The sequence below is a fragment of the Rattus norvegicus genome, chromosome 3, assembly GCF_036323735.1.
Source record: "Rattus norvegicus strain BN/NHsdMcwi chromosome 3, GRCr8, whole genome shotgun sequence".
Lineage (NCBI taxonomy): Eukaryota > Metazoa > Chordata > Mammalia > Rodentia > Muridae > Rattus > Rattus norvegicus.
In genome coordinates this window covers 98,190,784-98,209,689 of record NC_086021.1, presented here as the reverse complement: position 1 = coordinate 98,209,689, position 18,906 = coordinate 98,190,784, and the positions used below count along the sequence as shown (strand labels likewise).

At 40.5% G+C, this 18,906-nt stretch overlaps 1 protein-coding gene across 13 annotated transcripts in view; it reads right to left on the bottom strand.

Annotated features, from left to right (window-relative positions):
* Ambra1 (autophagy and beclin 1 regulator 1) overlaps positions 1-18,906 on the bottom strand; it is a 189,251-nt gene that overhangs the window by 136,187 nt on the left and 34,158 nt on the right. For 7 of the 13 annotated variants that reach the window (XM_063284451.1, XM_008762033.4, XM_063284453.1 and 4 more), the window contains 7 exons: positions 17,168-17,421; positions 16,735-16,793; positions 16,033-16,216; positions 14,747-14,919; positions 12,962-13,028; positions 11,537-11,683; positions 10,227-11,263 (listed from right to left, as the gene is read on the bottom strand). In XM_063284451.1, the coding sequence (XP_063140521.1) occupies positions 10,227-11,263; positions 11,537-11,683; positions 12,962-13,028; positions 14,747-14,919; positions 16,033-16,216; positions 16,735-16,793; positions 17,168-17,302 (1,802 nt within the window). In that variant the 5' untranslated portion in view covers positions 17,303-17,421. 13 annotated transcript variants of the gene reach the window in all.

The window sequence follows — 18,906 nt, the reverse complement described above, 5'->3', positions numbered from 1 at the left end:
TCGCTCTAGTATTGGAGATTAAACTCAAAGCTTTCCACATGCTGGACAAGTGTGATACAACAGTGCTATTCTGACAATTGGTAACTCTGGCCTACTGACTTTCACCAGTCTTTTTTTTTTTTTTTCTTTTCTTTTCTTTTTTTTCGGAGTTGGGGATTGAACCCAGGGTCTTGCAATTGTTAGGCAAGCGCTCTACCATTGAGCTAAATCCCCATCCCCGACTTTCACCAGTCTTAAGGCACAAAATAATCTCTAAGTGTGTGAGTTAGCATAATTTACATTATCTCACTCTTTGGTCTGTTCTCCACCAGCAGCCAAATAATCTTTTAGGACTATGATAAAACATTTGTAAAACATGTAAGGGGCCTTCGGATCAATCCCCAGCACCATCCAAAAATAATAACAATTATGCCTGATCTTTGATATATACAATCATTCCAATCTGATGACTTATCAGATAAATGGGTAAAATCCTTTAAAAGGCTTAGAGTCTATATAACAACCCTGTCACCTCTCCAGCAGCATCTCCTACTAAATAGGGAGATTTCTTAGGTACGCTGAATTTGTCCATTTCCTTATGATACTCCAACTCCCAATGTTGACATTTTGTTCCTACAATTCCCAGAGGACACTGCTCAAATGCTACACTATCGTACTTCCTCTAATTACCCTAATTTAGACTGTAACCACACCCACATATTCTACATCTTTTTATGTGTGTCCATTTTCTCCATAGAAGTTGTCACCATCTAGCAATCTAGATACTTTTTTAAATTGTCTTTCTCCCACTAGAATAAAACTCTATGCTGATACTTAAAGAGTACTTGGTAACAGTAACTGTTAGTAAATATTAACCAAATAGTATTAACCCTGAACACATATGATCTCATCAATTAATTAAATACATGGATAATTGAATAGATTAATCACAAAGTACTTTGCAAGCCTGTCATTTTCGGTTATAAGAGCCAAAGTTACACAGAGGAGGAAGGCTTAGAAATTCTTCTAAGGGGGTTGGGGATTTAGCTCAGTGGTAGAGCGCTTGCCTAGCAAGCACAAGGCCCTGGGTTCGGTCCCCAGCTCCGAAAAAAAGAAAAAGAAAAAAAAAAAAAAAAAAAAAAAAGAAAGAAATTCTTCTAAGGCCTGGGTTTAGCTTTCTTTGGCTTCCCTTTGTGTCTCATAAACTACACTGCTTAATTATACCATAGATTTTGTTCCTTTTCTATTTTCTAATACCTGGTTCTCATTTTTTTCCCCAGGGGGGAAAAAAGAGTCATCATTTGTTCACAAATGAAATTTTCTTGGTTGACCAATCCCTCTCTATTCTTTGTCCCAAAATGCCAAGATTCTGAGTACTAATTTAAAACTTTATTGTACTTTGAGTAACAAGGACCACAAATTCACAGGTTGTTTTTAGAAGTAACTAGCCAACCTTCTATATTCTTAGAGATTAAACAAAAAGTTTATATAAGAATTCTGCATCCTCAAAAGAAAATAACTACAACCAGAACCTAGAATTATCTTGACAGATGGCTCAGTGGTTGGTAAAGGCACTTGCAACCAAAGCTGATGGCTTGAGTTCAATCCCTGGGACCCGTACAGTAGACACAGAGTGCCATAGGTTATGCTCTTACATCTCAGCACTCCTGTCATGTACATGTTTCCTCCAAATAAACATATGTTTTGTTTTTTTTAAAGATGGGCATGGGTACACAATATACAGAGATACACAACACAGGAAGAGATCCTGGGTTCTATTCCCAACACTACAAAAAATAAAATAAATAAAACAAGACAAAATAACATCACTATAATGATGCTTAGAACCTCTTCCTGCCAAAAAGTATAGACTTTCTCAAACCCTGAACAGTCTATGTCTGACCAAATCCAGTACTTTCCACAAAAACTAGAAGAAAAATAAAATATCAACAGGAAACCAAATCATTACACATCTAATTTTGATTATTCACACTTGAACTTCATCAAGGATAACTTTATTGAGACCACATACAATCCTCACAGTGGTTGTTCCAAGCAGTTGTGGGTGTGATCATACTTAACATCATCTATCTGTTTGTTTTGAGACAGAGTTTCATGTAGTCCAAGCTGACCATCAAAGGATAACACTGAACTTCCTGTTTTTACCTCCCAATGGCTAGGATTACAGGCATATACTACCACAACTGGTTTACTCAGTGCTGGGGATCCAGGGTTTGAGAATGCTAGGCAAGCACTATACCAAGTTCTATTCTAGCTCTTCGCAGATATTTCTTCAAACAGAAAAAAGTGGAAGACAGGGGAAGGAGAATCATGACCTCAAGGCCAGCCTTAAGCAGTTTTGAGCCCAGAGTGGGGTACCTAAGACTCTGTCCCAAAACTATTACAATAAAAATAAAATGATACAATAGAGCCTTTAACCTCTCTTACTAAAAAGGGCAAGTAAGGCCACAGGCATATACGCAAAATCCCTAGGGAGGCTAACAGAGTAGGACAGTATGGGCTACATGGTGAATTTAAGGACAGCCTAAGCGAATTAGCAAGAGCATCTCAAAACTTAATACACTTTCTTTTTTTTTTAATGTTTTAATTTATTTTATGTATGTGAATACACTATCAGACACACCAGAAGAGGGCACTGAATCCCATCAAAGATGGTTGTGAGCCACCATGTGGTTGCTGGGAATTGAACTCAGGACCTCTGGAAGAGTAGTCAGTGCTTTTAACCGCTAAGCCATTTCTCCAGTCCCTTAACACATTTTCTAAACAAGCCTAATAACCTGAGTAAGCCATGGAATCCACGTAAGTACAGGAGATAATAGACTCCACACATCTGTCCTCTGACCTTCACAAGCTCACCATTCACAGCACACCTCCCCCATTCACCATTCACCTCCCCATCAAACATGCACATACAATAATAACATAAAAATAATTACATTAATTAATCAACAAAAAGGCTGGAGATGAATGAAGCTCAGTGGTTGAGTACCTGCCTAATACACTGACGTTCAATGACTAATATCACACACACACACACACACACACACACACACACACACACACACACACACACACACCAGGGAAAGAAGTATCTAATACCCAAGCAGCAAAAAGGAAGAAGTGATTAGTAATTATCTGGAGCAGTCAGGGTAGGTTTCTCAAAGGAATTTCTCCAACCCTAACCTCACCCCCCACCCTGTGTGTGTGTGTGTGTGTGTGTGTGTGTGTGTGTGTGTGTGTGTGTGTGTATGTGTGTGATATGTTTAAGTAGTAGAGCTTGTGTCCTATGGGGCACATGCATGTGATGGAGGTCAGAGGATAACTTTTGAGTCACTTTTCTTCTTTGCGCATTCTGAGGACATCAGGTTATCAGGTTTGCATGGCTTTTACCTGACATATCTTACCAGCTTTGTACTAGGTTCTGAATAACATGTTGTGAAGATTCTCCATCTAAAGAAGTTGTCTGTTACAGTCTGAAAGTGAGATAAGTGTCCTCAGCTGGTCCTTGGATTTGAATAGTTGGTGCCTATCTAATAACCTTCTAGGACCTTCTAGACCTCTGGCTGCCCTAGGACCTGATGGGGTAAGCCCCTGCTCCAGTTCTGGTCCAAGTTGTTTGCTCCCTGATGCGCACCATCTAATAACCAGCTGTTGCATACCTAATACCACCACAGAATGTGGCCTGCTATGTCTTCCCCACCATGAGGGTTTGGTTTGCCAAAATAAAGCCTTTGTCCTTCAAGTTCTGTCAGTCACTTAACAGTGACAAGAACAGTTAAGATGGGTCAATGGCACAGAAAAAAAAATAGTTAGACCCCTTTCTAAATAAGGCAAAACCTGTACTCGCCTAATTTCTAGGTTGTTTTCACCCTCTTTTAGATTTATAATTAGTTCAAATATCTATTTATTTCCTTCCAGATAACGGTGTTTGGGCTGAAGGCTCCCTGGAAAATGCCAATGTGACTGACTGGAGCTGAGTGGCTTACAGAACTTCAAGGGCCTTCAGCCTAAAAACTCCAAAAAGGAACTTCTTATAAAAGTCTAAAAAACTTGAAAATCCAATGAGAGCACCCAACTCTAACCTTTGATGTTTTAGACTAAATTTTAATGCTAAGGCCATCACTACACTTCATGGTCTTTATGTGTCATCAAAGAAAAGTAAAGATCAAAAGCATAAGTTCTCAGAACCCAACCTTTTGTTTTTACAACAGGGTCTTCGAGGGGCTAGGGATGCAGCTCTGTGGTAGTGTTTAACCACCGTTCACTAAGCCTGTGTTTGATCCCAGCACTATACAAACTGGGATTGGTGGCACACAACCATAATACAAGTACTTGGAGAGACAGACAACAGAAAAATCAGAAATTCAATATCCTCAGAATACATTAAGAGTTCAAGGCCAGCCTGGGCTATGTGAGATCCCATCTATAAACAAACAAGTAAAAGAAAGGATGTCCTCTTCAGGACCTGGGAGTTCAAATTTGACCTCTGCTCTTAGTGTCTCTTTGCTCAGTATGCATGAGACCCCAGGACAAATTCCTAGCATTGAAGGAAAGGAAAGAAACAGGGAAGGTTGGACTAATATCTCTGGATTCCTTCTAATTTCGAAATACCATTTCAACCAATCATCATGACACGTGCTTCTAATTCCAGCATTTGGGAAGCAGAAATATATGAATTATCTGTGAGTTCCAGGCCCAGCCAGAGCTAAGTAGTAAGACCCTGTCTCAAAAAATAATAAATAGCATTTAAAAAAATCAAAAGTCCGCACAATGCCCTAATAGTCCTGGACACTAAAAAAAAAGTTTCTGATGTTTCTGAGAGTGAGACAAAAAGCCTGCTACCCAAGGTGTAAGGCTGACTCAGACTACATAAACAGCTTGCATTCCTCTGCTCACAAGAAAAAGGAGACACCCTATGAGCTGATTACTACCACTCAGCAGCACAGAACTCTACTGGAATACAGATGTGCTCAGTAATACATTTGCACACACAATTATCCCTGTAGTGCCTAGACAGCAAAACTTATTTCCATAGCCCATCTCTCATTAGGAGAGCAAAGAACAAAACCCTCAACCTTCAAATACAATCACCTTTTATGAATTCCATGCATTTAGCAACAACAGTCACCTATAAAAATGGTCTTCTGTTGTATGATTCTACCTCCTACACAAACCATAAGAACACCTTTTTCTTCCCTGCCAGGCAAGTCCAGCAGTAACAGCAGCCCCACAGTGACATCTGCTGGAAAATAGAAGCATGAGCTAGCTCACCAGGTAGATATAATGGCATCTTTAGAAGGTAGTTTAACTGAGAATTAGTTAGCATAGGTTTCATTTGTAATTTACAACAGAATGCAGGCATTCAATTTGTAAGTATGGACCCACTTCAATATTGTACACTTAAAATATCTCACAAAATGCAACATTTTTGAGCCAGCTTTCAGTCCCCATAGCATACTGTATTCTAACTCAAAAACAATTCCATAAAAAATATCAATGCCATTTTAAAATGAGAAATATGCATTATTTGTATATGTATATTGAAAGAAAAAATGTAATTTATCACAAGAAAACAGACTATACACTCTCTCTCTCTCTCTGTGTGTGTGTGTGTGTGTGTGTGTGTGTGTGTGTGTGTGTGTACGTACACTTTCCGTCCCTCAGTGCTGGGGACAGGGCCTCAACACACTATGCAGGTTTTCTACTACTACTGAACTGCACTCTCAGCCCTACAACCTGCATTTTTAAAAGCTTAACATCATTTAAGTCACAACACAAACTATTTTTTAATTACTAGGAGAAAAGAAAATATTAAAACAAAAATTCCTGAAAACCCTTAAGATCTCTAGGGCTTTAAAAACCTATTGAAGGAACAGCAAGATGCTTCAGTTGGTAAAAGTGATACCAATCCTGGACCAATCTAGGACCAAGAAGGTAGAAGGGTAGAACCAACTCCCAAAAACTCTCCTCTGACTTTCACATGTGTGCTATGACACATACGCAATCCACCCTCCACATACACATCACAAATAAGTGTAATAAAAAAAATAACCCAGGCATTCTAGCACATACCTATGTTTAAGACCAGCCTAGGTTTCAAATCAAGCTCATGTCTCAAAACATTTTTTTAAAAGAGGGCTATCAACGTTAATGTCAAGATGGCTCAATGGGGAAAAGCATTTTTGGTAGCCAGAGTTCAATCCCTGGAACTCATATGAAGGTGGAAAGAAAATGAACTACATAGAGTTCTCCTCTGACCTCCACACATTGCACTGTGGCAAGTTCAACATTTTAATTTTTAAAAAGTTATAATTAATATTTTATGAGTGCAATATGGTAGTTACTAGTCATATCCATCTATTTATATCTAAAGTAATAAAAATTAAAATTAGTTCTGCAGATACTAACAGCTACATTTCCATCCCTCAGTGATTACATGTACTCACAGTTATTACGGTTGCAAGCACAAATACAGAACATTTTCATCAACACAGAAAGTTTCACTGAATAGCCTTGTTTCTAGAAACTTTATTTATAGACAAAAGTACACACTATGTAGGTTGGGGTAGTAGATAGCGATACAGATAAATGGAGGGAAAACAAAAAGGCACTTAGCTAATGACTGATGATTTTTTAAAGTAAAGTGAGATACTCAGGAATTTTTCTACTATTCTTTTCATTTTTATTTTGGAAGAATTCCATGATTAAAATTTTAAATGAGAGGGATAGAGAGATGGCTCAACTGTTAAGAGCACTGACTGCTTTTCCAGAGGTCCTGAATTCAATTCCCAGCAACCACATGGTGGCTCACAACCATTTGTAATGGGATGTAATGCCTTATTCTGGTGTGTCTGAAGAGAGCAACAATGTACTCACATACATTAAATAAATAAATCTTTAGAAAATAAAAAAAAGTTAAATGAGACAAACAGAAGTATTTCCCTTTAAAACTAAGGTTATCAGAACAGTGAAATTCTGTCTCCAAAACAACAGTAACCAAAAAAAAAAATTACATTTAAAAATATAATAAATAAATGAGTAAACTAAAACTAAGGTTCATGTGGCTGGAGATGGCCCACTGGCTAAAAGGTACTTGCCACTAAGCCTGATGACCTAAGTTTGATGCCCTGGGCCCTACAAGTAGAAGTTATCCCCTGCCTCTGACTTCCACATGAGAACACACACATGTATGCAACACCTACATGTAAATGAACACAAAAAATAAAAATAAAATGAGAGGAGCTGGAAGGTGGCTTAGCAATTAAGAGCACATGATCTTGCCAAGGACTCAGGTTCGACTCCTAGCATCCACGCAGCAGCTCACAACTAATAGAACTCCAGTTCCAGGTGATCTAATGTTCTCTTCTGATGTCTGTGAGTACCAGGCACACACATAGTATAACACACACATGCAGGCAAACATATAATTAAATAATCTAAAATAGCAGTACGAGGGTTATCATAAGGAATACGGCATGAGCTAACAGCTGGACAAAGCTTTAGAGATGTAGTCCAGAGTTTAAGTCTTCACTCTGACTTTTTCCTTTCTGTTGGCTGGTTGGTTGGTTGGGATGTAGGTGCATTCATATGTGTGTCAGTACAGATGTCTGCACCCAGAAGCCAGATGAGCGCACTCCAAGCCCTGCCCTACTGCTTTCTACCTTAGTCGTTTCAAATGGGGTTCTCACTGGACCGGGAACTCAGAGTTCCATCTAGGTCGGTCAGTAAGGCCCCTAAAATCATGATGAGGTTAGTGGCATAGGTGCTATATGTAGCTTTTTATATGAGTATTAGGAATTTGAATTCAAATCCTCATACTCACATATGTGTTCTTAGCCACCTCCCAAGCTCCTGTCCTAGTGTACTGACTGCTCTAAGGGATTCACTTAATGCAAAATGTGAAATTTAATACCTATATTGCACAGAGCTGTTGTCACACAGCATGCTCTATCCCCTGCTTTCTTCAATCACCTCAGAGTGAGAGTATGACACAGTGAGCCCTCATTAACTGTTATCTCGAATGCTCTGTATACAGGGTTTATTCTAGGCCATTGGGCATTACTCAGGACACCACAAGAGAAGTACTGTTAAAGATGGACAAATGCTGACTAAAGGCTTGGCTATTTTGGAGGCACAAAATGAAAAGCTTCTAATGTCAAGTATTTGAAGACAGTTGTCTCCTGATTGCCTTTAATAAATTTTGAGTACCACAACATGCCAGGCACTGTGCTGGATGCCTTCCTGCTTTTCAAGAACAGAGTCCCAGGCTCCTGATATGAACCCTTAAGCAAAGGTAATATTCCAAGCAAGAAATCCAGAGCTGTTCCCAAAAACAGGCATCATTCACTCAGGCACAGAAACAATCTTATTACTCTATTTCTGATGTTCATTCCTCATGCATTATATTTTTCTCCTTGAGAACGTGCTATTACCTTAAAAGAAAAAGGTCTTTCCTTCTCCAAGTCTTACCAACATTTCATTATTGAACATTATATAACTTTTTGGGATAATAGCTCCCTCTTATTAGAAATAAACTAAGGATTGGGGATTTAGCTCAGTGGTAGAACGCTTGCCTAGGAAGCGCAAGGCCTGGGTTCGATCCCCAGCTCCGAAAAAAAATAAAAAAACTAAATAAATATATAAATAAACTAATTTTTTATTGTTTTTGCTTAGACTCCATTTTAGCATCAGTAGTGCACAAAGAAGCACCAGATTGGAGATGGCGAGAAGGCTAAGCAGGTTAAGAGTACTTGCCACCATGCCTGATGTCCTGATGACCCCAGGATCTCTACAAGGCATAAGAAGATAGTCAATTCCTGAAAACTGCCCTCTGATCGCTATACATGTGTCATGACACACACCAACACAATGTATACAATAAATAAAGATGTGATTTTTTAAAAAGTAGTACCAGATCATCTACACTTGTGACAGATTTCATGTAAATATGTCTTGCCTCCCTAGTAAAAGGGTATACTCCAGTGGGCACAGTGCCTAGCACAGTGCTGGAAAAACTATAACCATTCTACTAGTGTTTACTGACTAGATGCTAAAGCATCCTCCAAAAATAACACATATATGATATGCACAATCTATATTCCCACCCTAGCTTCTGTCAGAAAAACTTCAGTTGCTTCAGCAGAGGATATAATGTAGAGCAATATGCTGCTTGGCACCAATGTCCTGGGAATTGGTGATTATGCTAGACTTGACCTTTACATAATCACAGAAAGAAGTCCCTAATAAATCAAGACAGAAGTGCACATAGCCATTCACGGAACATGCGGTGGGTAGTTTATTACTCCCACTCTGTTTCTCTCATGAGAACTGTCTCGGATGCCAATCTACGTGTAGAAAGGTCTTCCTTCCTTGAATTCTTTTCTCCCATCCCAAGATAATGGTCATCTGGAAGGTCCATTCAAAGAATTTTGGGTATGGAAGTATATTTATAAGGCTTTGAGTTTAATCTCCACCACCATCAAAACCAACCAACCAATCAAACAAAAACCCTAAATGAGCAGCCCAGAAACTGTCAAAAAACATAAGTTTGGTAAATTAACAAAACAAAAACAAAAAACAAAACACTGTCCTTGGGGGTTGAGGATTTAGCTCAGTGGTAGAGCGCTTGCCTAGCAAGCACAAGGCCCTGGGTTCGGTCCCCAGCTCCAAAAAAAAAAAAAAGAAAAAAAAACAAAAAAACAAAAAACAAAACACTGTCCTTGATGTACATATATTCATACATGGAATACTTCAGCCATGTATTGAACTGGAGTTGTTCAAAGCAATACATTCAAAGACTAGCTGGCACGAAATGCTGAGCAAAGTATCTCTCTGCACTCTAGTTGTTTTTGAAATCCTCACTGTAAACCGGCCTTCGGAACACACGCTTCTCAACACCTAATCCTATATCTACGATATAGAAGGTGAGGGAAAGAAAGTCAGTGATTTTATCTCCTCATGCCTCTGTAACCCAGTCAACATGTCCCTTTCAAGGCTAAACCAGAGCTTTGGGCTTAGGAAAAAATAAACTGTACAACATTTGACTCACATCACTAGGCCTGATGCTATCCCTACCACCGAAGTAAGATTTCCCAAGAAAATGCAAGATCAGAAGCAGATGCACGGGTCCCAGACACTTTATATAAAGTCACAACACCACTGAGACTGAAGGATAATAGGTGTTAAGAAGAGACAGGGAGGCAGAGCAGAGAACAGCAGCTGCTTACCTCCTCAGGGAGTCTTCCTCAGAGCTTTCCTCAGGCATATCTTGATGTAAGGCCTCCTGTGATACAGTTCCAGATCTGCTGGACTGGGTATAAATTCGTTCCCAATGGCCGGTCTCCTGGTTAAAGGCCACCCCCACAGTCCTCTCCTCTTGTGAACTAGCAGAACTGCTCAACTCCAGCCTGCTGGAGTTAGGCATTTGGCCCTCAGTCCGCTCAAGAGGTGGTAGTTGGTTGCCACTCGGTGGCATGCCCTCAAAAGTAGTGGAGACATGCCAGGAAGAGCTAGCCTCACCGGATGAGTAGTTAGGTGTGGTTCTTTCCCAACGAAGGGTATCATTGTTGAAGGTTAGAAGATTATGGCAAGCACGGCATCGATTAAGGTGGCCCCGAGAAAGGTTGGAGTTGTTCTCACTGCTGTGTGGGGTAGGCTGATGGGAAGGACCTGGTCTCTCAGATTCAATATTATTGTTGAGCATTTCCTGGGCCTGTTGGGTCTGGGGAGTTTCCCCACTCAGGCTCTGATCCAGCTCCTGCAGCCTGTCATACTCCAAAAAAAAGCGTCTCAGGTCACACTGAAGCTCATGGCGAATGTTGCCTGAGTTGTTTTGGCTGGAACCATTCCCTCCATCTGACTCAGTTGCCAACCCTGATGATGGAAAACCCCTCCCTTCTGTGGCTGAAGTATACACAGATGCCTGAGAGCCACCTTCCTGCTGTCTCAGTACAGAAAGCAAACTCACTGAGGAGGCACTGGTCCTCGGTGGGGGCATAGATTCTACCTCAGAACGTGAGTTCAGAGTGAGTACTGTCCGGGTCCACTCAGAACCTGTCAGCCCAGGGGCTAGTTCTCTGTGATACCTAGATGGGTGGCTGGACAGTGGGCCCCCCAAAGAGCGACGGGTAGGACCCAGACTGAGGTTGCGGAGCGTGTTGCCCGCAGTGCTGCTCTGGACTGTACTGAAGGCAGACGGCCGGTTCAGGAGGCCTTGGTCCTGCTGCGTTGATGAAGCCTGCTCCGGGGGATGGAAGGGCTCGGTCTGTACAAAAGAAAAGGAAGGGGTAGTAGCTCTGGCAGAAGCAGGGGGGACACTGTCCTGGTGTGGCAAGAGGGAAGGAACTCGAGTGCCAGCACAACGGCTGCAAAGGCACAGGATCCCAGGGTGCTGGCAGCACTCAACTGTGGTGGGGTAACTGACCCGCTGTCGGAGTCTGATGTAAGCGGAAGTCCTGGGACGCTCCGTGGAGGGCTGAGGGGGAGGCGGTGGGGGTGAGGGGGTAGCAGAATCTTGTACTGTGCTTTGCTCTCCCACCTGGATGCCAGAGGAGCGGGAGGACAGCATATGCAGGAAATTGTGGAGGAGGGGTGTCCGGCGAACTGGCTGTGATTGCAGGAGGGCACGCTGACGGTAATGAGATAATTCTGTTCCATCTATAGGGATTTCTGGTTCATCATCACCCTGTAACATGGACCAGCAGGAGGAGAGAGTAGAGCACAACAGTTAGTTAGATCCTCCAAACAAATCAAGAGAAACTTAAAGTTGACTGATAATCATCCAAGAAGAACCACATGGATAAGCAAAAACTCTCTCCCCATAAGGTAATGAAAACTGGCTTCAGATTCAAAACCATCATATGGTATTAAATTATCCATTTCCAATTGGCAACATATCTAAATGAGTACATCTGGCCAAACAATTATTGTCTAAAAGGTATCTCTGTGACATAGAAGCAGTAAGGGAAAACAAAATGTTAACCAGCCAGAGGCACACAAATGACAAGCATGATGAAGACAAGTTATTTCCTTTAATTATTTTAGGTTTATTTATATTTTATTTTATGTCTGAGTGTTTTTGCCTGCATGTACTTATGTGCACCACATACATGTCTGGTGCCTATGAAAGTCAGAAGGAATCAGATACCATAGAACTGAAGTTACAAATGATTGTGAACTACTACATGAGGGCCAGGATTCAAACCAGGGCCCTCTGCAAAAACATCAAGTGCTCTTAACTGCTGAGCCATTTCTCCAGTCCCTGGCTACTTCTTTTTAAGATTTATTTTTAGAAGCCAGAGAGATGGCTCAATGGTTAAAACACTTGTTGCTTTTGCAGAGGACCTGGGTTTGGTTCCCAGCATCCACATGGTGGTTACAATTTGCTCTAACTCCACTTCCAAGAAATCTAATGTTCTCTTCTGGCCTCCGTGGTTCCTACATAAACACATTACACAAACACACATTCAGGCAAAATACCCACACCTATTTTTAAAAATTACAGTTTGTTTGTTTATGTGTATGTGTGGGTATACCCACATCTAAACATTGGGAATGAGCCAAAAAAGGACATAGGATTCCTTGGAGCTATAGTTATATAGCAGGGCAGGTGTATGCAGCCCAACTGGGGGCTGAAAACAGAACTCAGGTCCTCTTCAAAAGTAGTATAACAGCTAAGTCATTTCTCCAACTCTGACATGGTCTGTTTCTCACGACCTAGTCACATGGGGTTAAAAAATTGACTCTCCTGTGAAAATTATGTCTGTAACTTTTGATATCATCAGAAAGTTATTAAAATCTTGATGGAAAAAGATTGCAGAAATGTTAAGAACTAAAACATAATCAGAATTACATTTTAGTAATAATAAATATATAATAATAAAGAAATAATATGATCAAAATTAGAGTGCTAGTTTACAAAGTACCTCACAGTTCAGCTAGAGTTGGACTGTTAGACCCTTACCTGCTGATTAGAGGGGTTAACAATAGCTGTAAGTAAGTAGTGTCCAAGTGGATCAAATCTCACCAGACTGAAATACAAAAGAACAAGACAAGAGACAAACAAAGACCATGTTAACTGAGAAATGGGAATTGTCTACCCATTTCATGCTTTCAAAACTCTAAATTTTCTCCCCCTCTTCTGGAGAATTTATCTATGTAGTCCAGATATCTTCAGACTCACAAATGTTCTGCCTCAGATCCCTGAATGCTGGGTACCACCACACCTACCTAGTCTTTCAAAAAAAATTGTAAAGACATTAAAATAAGGCTTTATGTTGTTTCCTAATGAAAAGAAATATGCAGTAAGAGATTTCACTTTGGTTTTTTTTTTTTTTTTGGTTCTTTTTTTTTTTTTTTTTTTTTGAGCTGGGGACCGAACCCAGGGCCTTGCGCTTCCTAGGCAAGCGCTCTACCACTGAGCTAAATCCCCAACCCTTCACTACCTTAGGCTAGCTTACAAGAAAACAGCTGGTTACAGATAACTTTGAACTTTTGATTCTCTACCCTTTACCATCCCAGTACTGGCATTACAGGTGTGCACCAACACACTCACTGTATGTGGTACTGAGGATCGAACTCTAAGCTTCATTCATGCAGGACAAGCAATTCTATTAACCTGAGTTACATCCTCAGGACACGATTTCAGTTTTGAATAACATCCAGGCTGACATCACAGTTAGCAGCTACATTAAATATGTATCTGTTCAACATATAAGAGCCTATTTAAAAGGTAAATCAGAATGCTGCCACGCAGATTCAGGTTTCCCTTCATACAGCTGCTACACTTGGCAAAAGTACTTACTCTAGTGACAACAAAGTATCAGTACAAAGTGATATGGCTGGAAGCCAGAAAACCAGTCTATATCCAGCCATAATCTGGTCAAAAGCAGCCAAAGAAAACAAAGTATCCAGTTTAACTCCGGCAACGTATATCTTGCTTTTGTAGTGCAGAGAACTGAATCCAAGGTCACATATGTAATAGGCAAGAGCTATACAGTTTTGCTATATCCCCAGCTATACTGTGGTTTTGGTATTTTGGGTTTTATTTTGTTTTGTTTTTTGAAAGACAGCCTTACTTACTATGTAACTCTGGTTATCCTAAAACTCACTATACAGACCAAGATGGCCTCAAACTCACAGAGATCCACCTACTAAATGCTGGGATTAGGATGTGGGCCACTACATCTAGCTGGTATTTTGGTTTTTAAGATAGAGTCTTGCTAACTAGTCCAGGAAGACTTAGACTCCTTATGTAGCCCAGCTGGCCAGGAACTCATGATCTGCCTATCATATCAGAATCCTGAAATTACAGATGTGTGCTCTCACACCTGCAGTCACCAAGTGTGTTTTGATCTCAAAGGCTAAATAAGCATAATTAGCAAATCTGACACAGGTTTACATCTCTATTTTATAAATATAAATAGTCAATAGTGATCAATCAGCCACCACCAAGCTATCAAAAACTACCCATTTATTTTTGAGAGGTTTTTCCAAAGGGTAATCCCAAGTGTAGACGGCTTGGAACCTAAGTAGGATTTTACCAAATGACCCTGATCTGCAGAGACCACAGGATGAAGGCATAAACAAAATGAACTGCTTCGGCTACTCAGCCATGATGATAACAACCTAAAGAAGACTGATGACTGCCCTAAGGAGGTGTAACAGCCTTCTGTGCAATAACAGTAGTCATGAATGTCCTTTCATGTCAGTTTGGGGTCTGATACAGTTGACAAAACACAGCACTCACCGAACACGCTCCATCTCACTAGCTGTTTTCACCACAGCAAAGGGTTCCCGACGACTCCAATCCCAGAAATGGATCTCATTTGCAGTGGCGATCAGCAGGAGCTGAGCCGTAGGGTGGAAAGCCAAAGAAGCTATGGCATTGTTGCTATCTGTGAACCAGCTTTCACTGCCACCCTGCAAATGAACCAATTCAAAATATGCTCAGATTAAAAACTGCCAACAAAATGGAGAGTCCATGTGAAGAAAATTACATTGAAGAGCTAAATATGATTACTCATACCTATAATCCCAGCATTTGGGAAGCAAAGGCAAGAAGACTGCCATGAATTTGAGGCCAGCCTGGACTATATAGTGATTCCTAGTCTCAAAAAAGCAAAAATAGAAAGAAAGAAAGAAAGAAAGAAAGAAAGAAAGAAAGAAAGAAAGAAAGAAAGAAAGGAAGAGGGGAAGAGGGGAAGAGGGGAAGAGGGAAAGAAAGAGGGAAGGGGAGGGAGGGAGGAAGTGGGAGGGGAAGGAATGGAGAGAAAAAGAGGAAGGGTCTATATGGGGTTATATAGCTCAATGGTAAAGCAAATACTTCACATATATGAAGCCCCTGGGCTTGATCCCCAGTATATCCACTTGCGGTTGCAATCCTTATCAGAGCACAGTGGTACATGTCTTTAATCCCAGCACTCAGAAGACAGAGGCATGTGGATCTCCATGAATTTGAGGGTAGCCTAGTCTACATAGTCATTTCTAAGCCAACCAGGTTTTATATAGCAAGACTCTGTCTCTAAATAAATAAATTTCCATTTAAGATCAACTGAATTCTTATAGGGCTTACTTTAAACATGTCTTTTATAAAATAATGTATATGAACAGTCATCTAGCAGTGCCAATAATATATAGGAAAATATTGCTGCCTTCATGTCAGTTACAAAGCCTCTACTCAGTTCCTGTTTCTAACACCTGTGAACATTCTAGCTTGGTGCAAACATAGTGCAGAGCAACCCAGGACAAGTCTTGTTGTGATGATCATGAGCAGAGTACTCCAAGACAGTGGAAGTCCATATTGAACTCATAGAGCCTCTCCTGGACAATCTTAAAATGAGCAGGTAGAAGAAAAGTTTAACTGTTTACTTCATAATGGATAAGTAAAAACTAGGATTCCCACCCTCTAAGTGAGCAATGACTACCAATCCTAAGAAAGTAGTTAGTTTCTCAGCCAGAAGTAAGAAGCCAATGGCAAACAATTCTCTGTGTCTGGAATACTAAAGAAAAGAAAGCAGCCCAAAGAATACTTACATGTAAGTCCCAAATCCTAACTTCCCCATCTAGGCAGCCAGAAGCAATAAGGCCTGAGATAGTGGGATGAAAAGTGACACACCATGGAGTACGGCGGTGTCCAATCAGAGAGTGAACACACTTGCCAGTCTTAACCTCTGTAATATAGATGTTATGGTTCACATGTGTGGACGCCAAGAGAGTCCTAGGGAATCAAAATGTAGGAATAATTAAGAAACATGTAGGGGGAAATAAATTTTACCAGCTTTAGAAAACAAAAGCCCAACATTATTCCCTATACTATGAAATGAAAGAAATTAAGGTATATCTGCTAGGCAGTTTATCTACACACAGCAGAAATATTCTGATTTTTTAAAGGCTTCTGGTTTTCCCACACTGTCCCCAAATAACACATACTGCCTTCATTGCTGGTGTCTATCAGCCAGGCAAAGCAATGGTACCAAAGCCTGGCTAAATTCTTAGCCTTGACTTTCACCATTCTCTTTATAATTCCTTTGATTCTTCTTTACTTCTCTCCATTTCATATAGTGTGTGTGTGTGTGTGTGTGTGTGTGTGTGTGTGTGTGTGTGTGTGTGTTCATATATTCATCTAGTGTTCCAAAGGGATTGGTCTCTAGGGATTAATCTGGATGATCGCGCTAAGTCAAGAGTACAGAAAGCCATGTCATCACAAATCTTAAGCTACAGCTAAGTATTAGGTACCTGTCTGGGCTGAAGGCCAGTAAGAAGGTCGAGCGTGGACTATCAGGAAGTTCTACTCTCTGGGAGAAAACAAACAAATAAATAAATAAACAAATACAAACACACACGCGCGCACACACACACGCGCACACGCACACACACATGCACACACACAGCATAGCATGATTTATAAATTTGGGCTTACTCTGACTCTAAAGCACGGAAGTCATTCTAGATTAGTATCACAGTGCAAACTAAAAGTCTGAAGACAATAATCAAATTATAAATTAAGATAAATCTAAATTCAGAAAGAACATTTCTATTCTTATCCTTTATATTATAAACCAATTTCCCAAACTAGTTATATCAAATCTCAGGGACAAGATTAATCTCTGCCATTAATCTATTCTAAGGTGTCACCCCCACAAACTTGGTCAAAACACCATTTCCTTACCTTGCCCTCCCATTTCATCCATCGAGTCTTATCCTCCACCAGCTCCTGCAGAAGCCGCTGGGCACCCATGGCACGAGTGCCCCGCTCTCGGCCCCAGAGGATTCGTACAGCATTCTTCTCTGGGACAACTTTCATGGTGCTCAGGAGCCACTGTCGCACCAGGGATCAGAACTGAAGGAGCAAGAAATAGCTCCACAGACAGAAGTAGCTAAAATGAGGCCATTCAGGTCCTTGTCAGCTGTCCTCATGGAAATCTAAGGAATGAAGAATAATGTCAAATAATGCCTATTCTACACCAGAGAGGCTTCCATTCTAAACAACTCTAGCTCAAAGGAGAGTGTTCTTTTCACATTTAACTATGGTTTCCTAAAACAGGTACATCTTCCATTTATCTTGTCATATTCCTTCTAACTGATTTACAAAAAACTAGACATTTTCAACTACTGACCATATTCAGTTCTTATTCATAAAGCAGAATTTAAAAAAAAAAAATCACTCACTAAAAAATGCCTAAAAACTTTCCTTAAAAACAAAATGTAGAGTTATGTATATGGGCTAGTGGTACAGGCCCTGGGTTCAATCCCTAGCCCAACAAAAATAAGCAGGGGAGATAGGGAGATGGCTCAGTGGCTCAGAGCTTGCCACCAAGAATGAGTTCAAATCCCTAGCACCCATGTTAAAAGCCAGGCATTGTAGTATGTACTACCTGTATCCTAGCACTGGGAAATGCTATTTTTGTCTCAAATATATGGTGAAGAGCAACTGAGGAGAACCTAGCTTCTACCTCTGGATTCCACAGGTATACACTGCGGTGCTTTGAATAAGAATGGGTCCCACAGGCTCATGCATTTAATGCATAGTCCCTAGTCAGTGGAAATGTTTTAGGAAGGATTAGGAGGTGTGTCACTAGAAATAAGCATTTAGTTTTCAAAAGTCAATTCCAGGCCCAGGTATGTGTATTCTCATTCTCTCTCTTTCTCTGTCTATCTCTCTATATATCTCTCTTTCTCTCTTTCTCTCTATCTCTCTGTCTCTGTCTATCTCTCTATATATCTCTCTTTCTCTCTTTCTCTATTTCTCTCTATCTCTCTGTCTCTGTCTATCTCTCTTTCTCTATCTCTGTCTGTCTGTCTCTGTCTCTCTGTCTCTCTGTCTCTCTGTCTCTCTCTCTCTCTCTCTGTGTGTCTCATTCATATGTAAATTCTCAGCTACTGTTCCAGCACCATGCCTGACTGGTGTCATGCCCTGAACCATGATGGTCATGGACTTACCCTCTGGAACTGTAAGCAAGCCCTTAACTGAATGGTTTCTTTTTTATAAGTTGCCTTGGTCATGGTGTCTCTTCACAGTAATAGAAAAGCAACTAAGATAAACATGAACATGTACGCATACCACCGTACACAATAAGCATAAATATCTAAGCTGGGATGCAGCTCAGTAGTGGAGCTCCTTCCTGTTTAACATGCACAAGAGCCTGTATTCAATTTCTAGCACTCCAAAAAATATCAGTAATACTTTAAAATACTTTGGAAAGTCAGAGCACAATAGCTTAGACAAAGCTATTACAGAAGGGCTGCAGTGGAGGCCACTCTATGGCTCAGTAGTAGAATGCTTGCCTAGCATCTCTAAAGCCCCCGGGTTTGTCCTTAACATTGGAAATAAAGAAAGAAAGGGGGAGGAAAGAGGTGGAGGATTAAATACAATGGTTACTTCTGAGTGGTAGCTTAAGGTAACTTTAA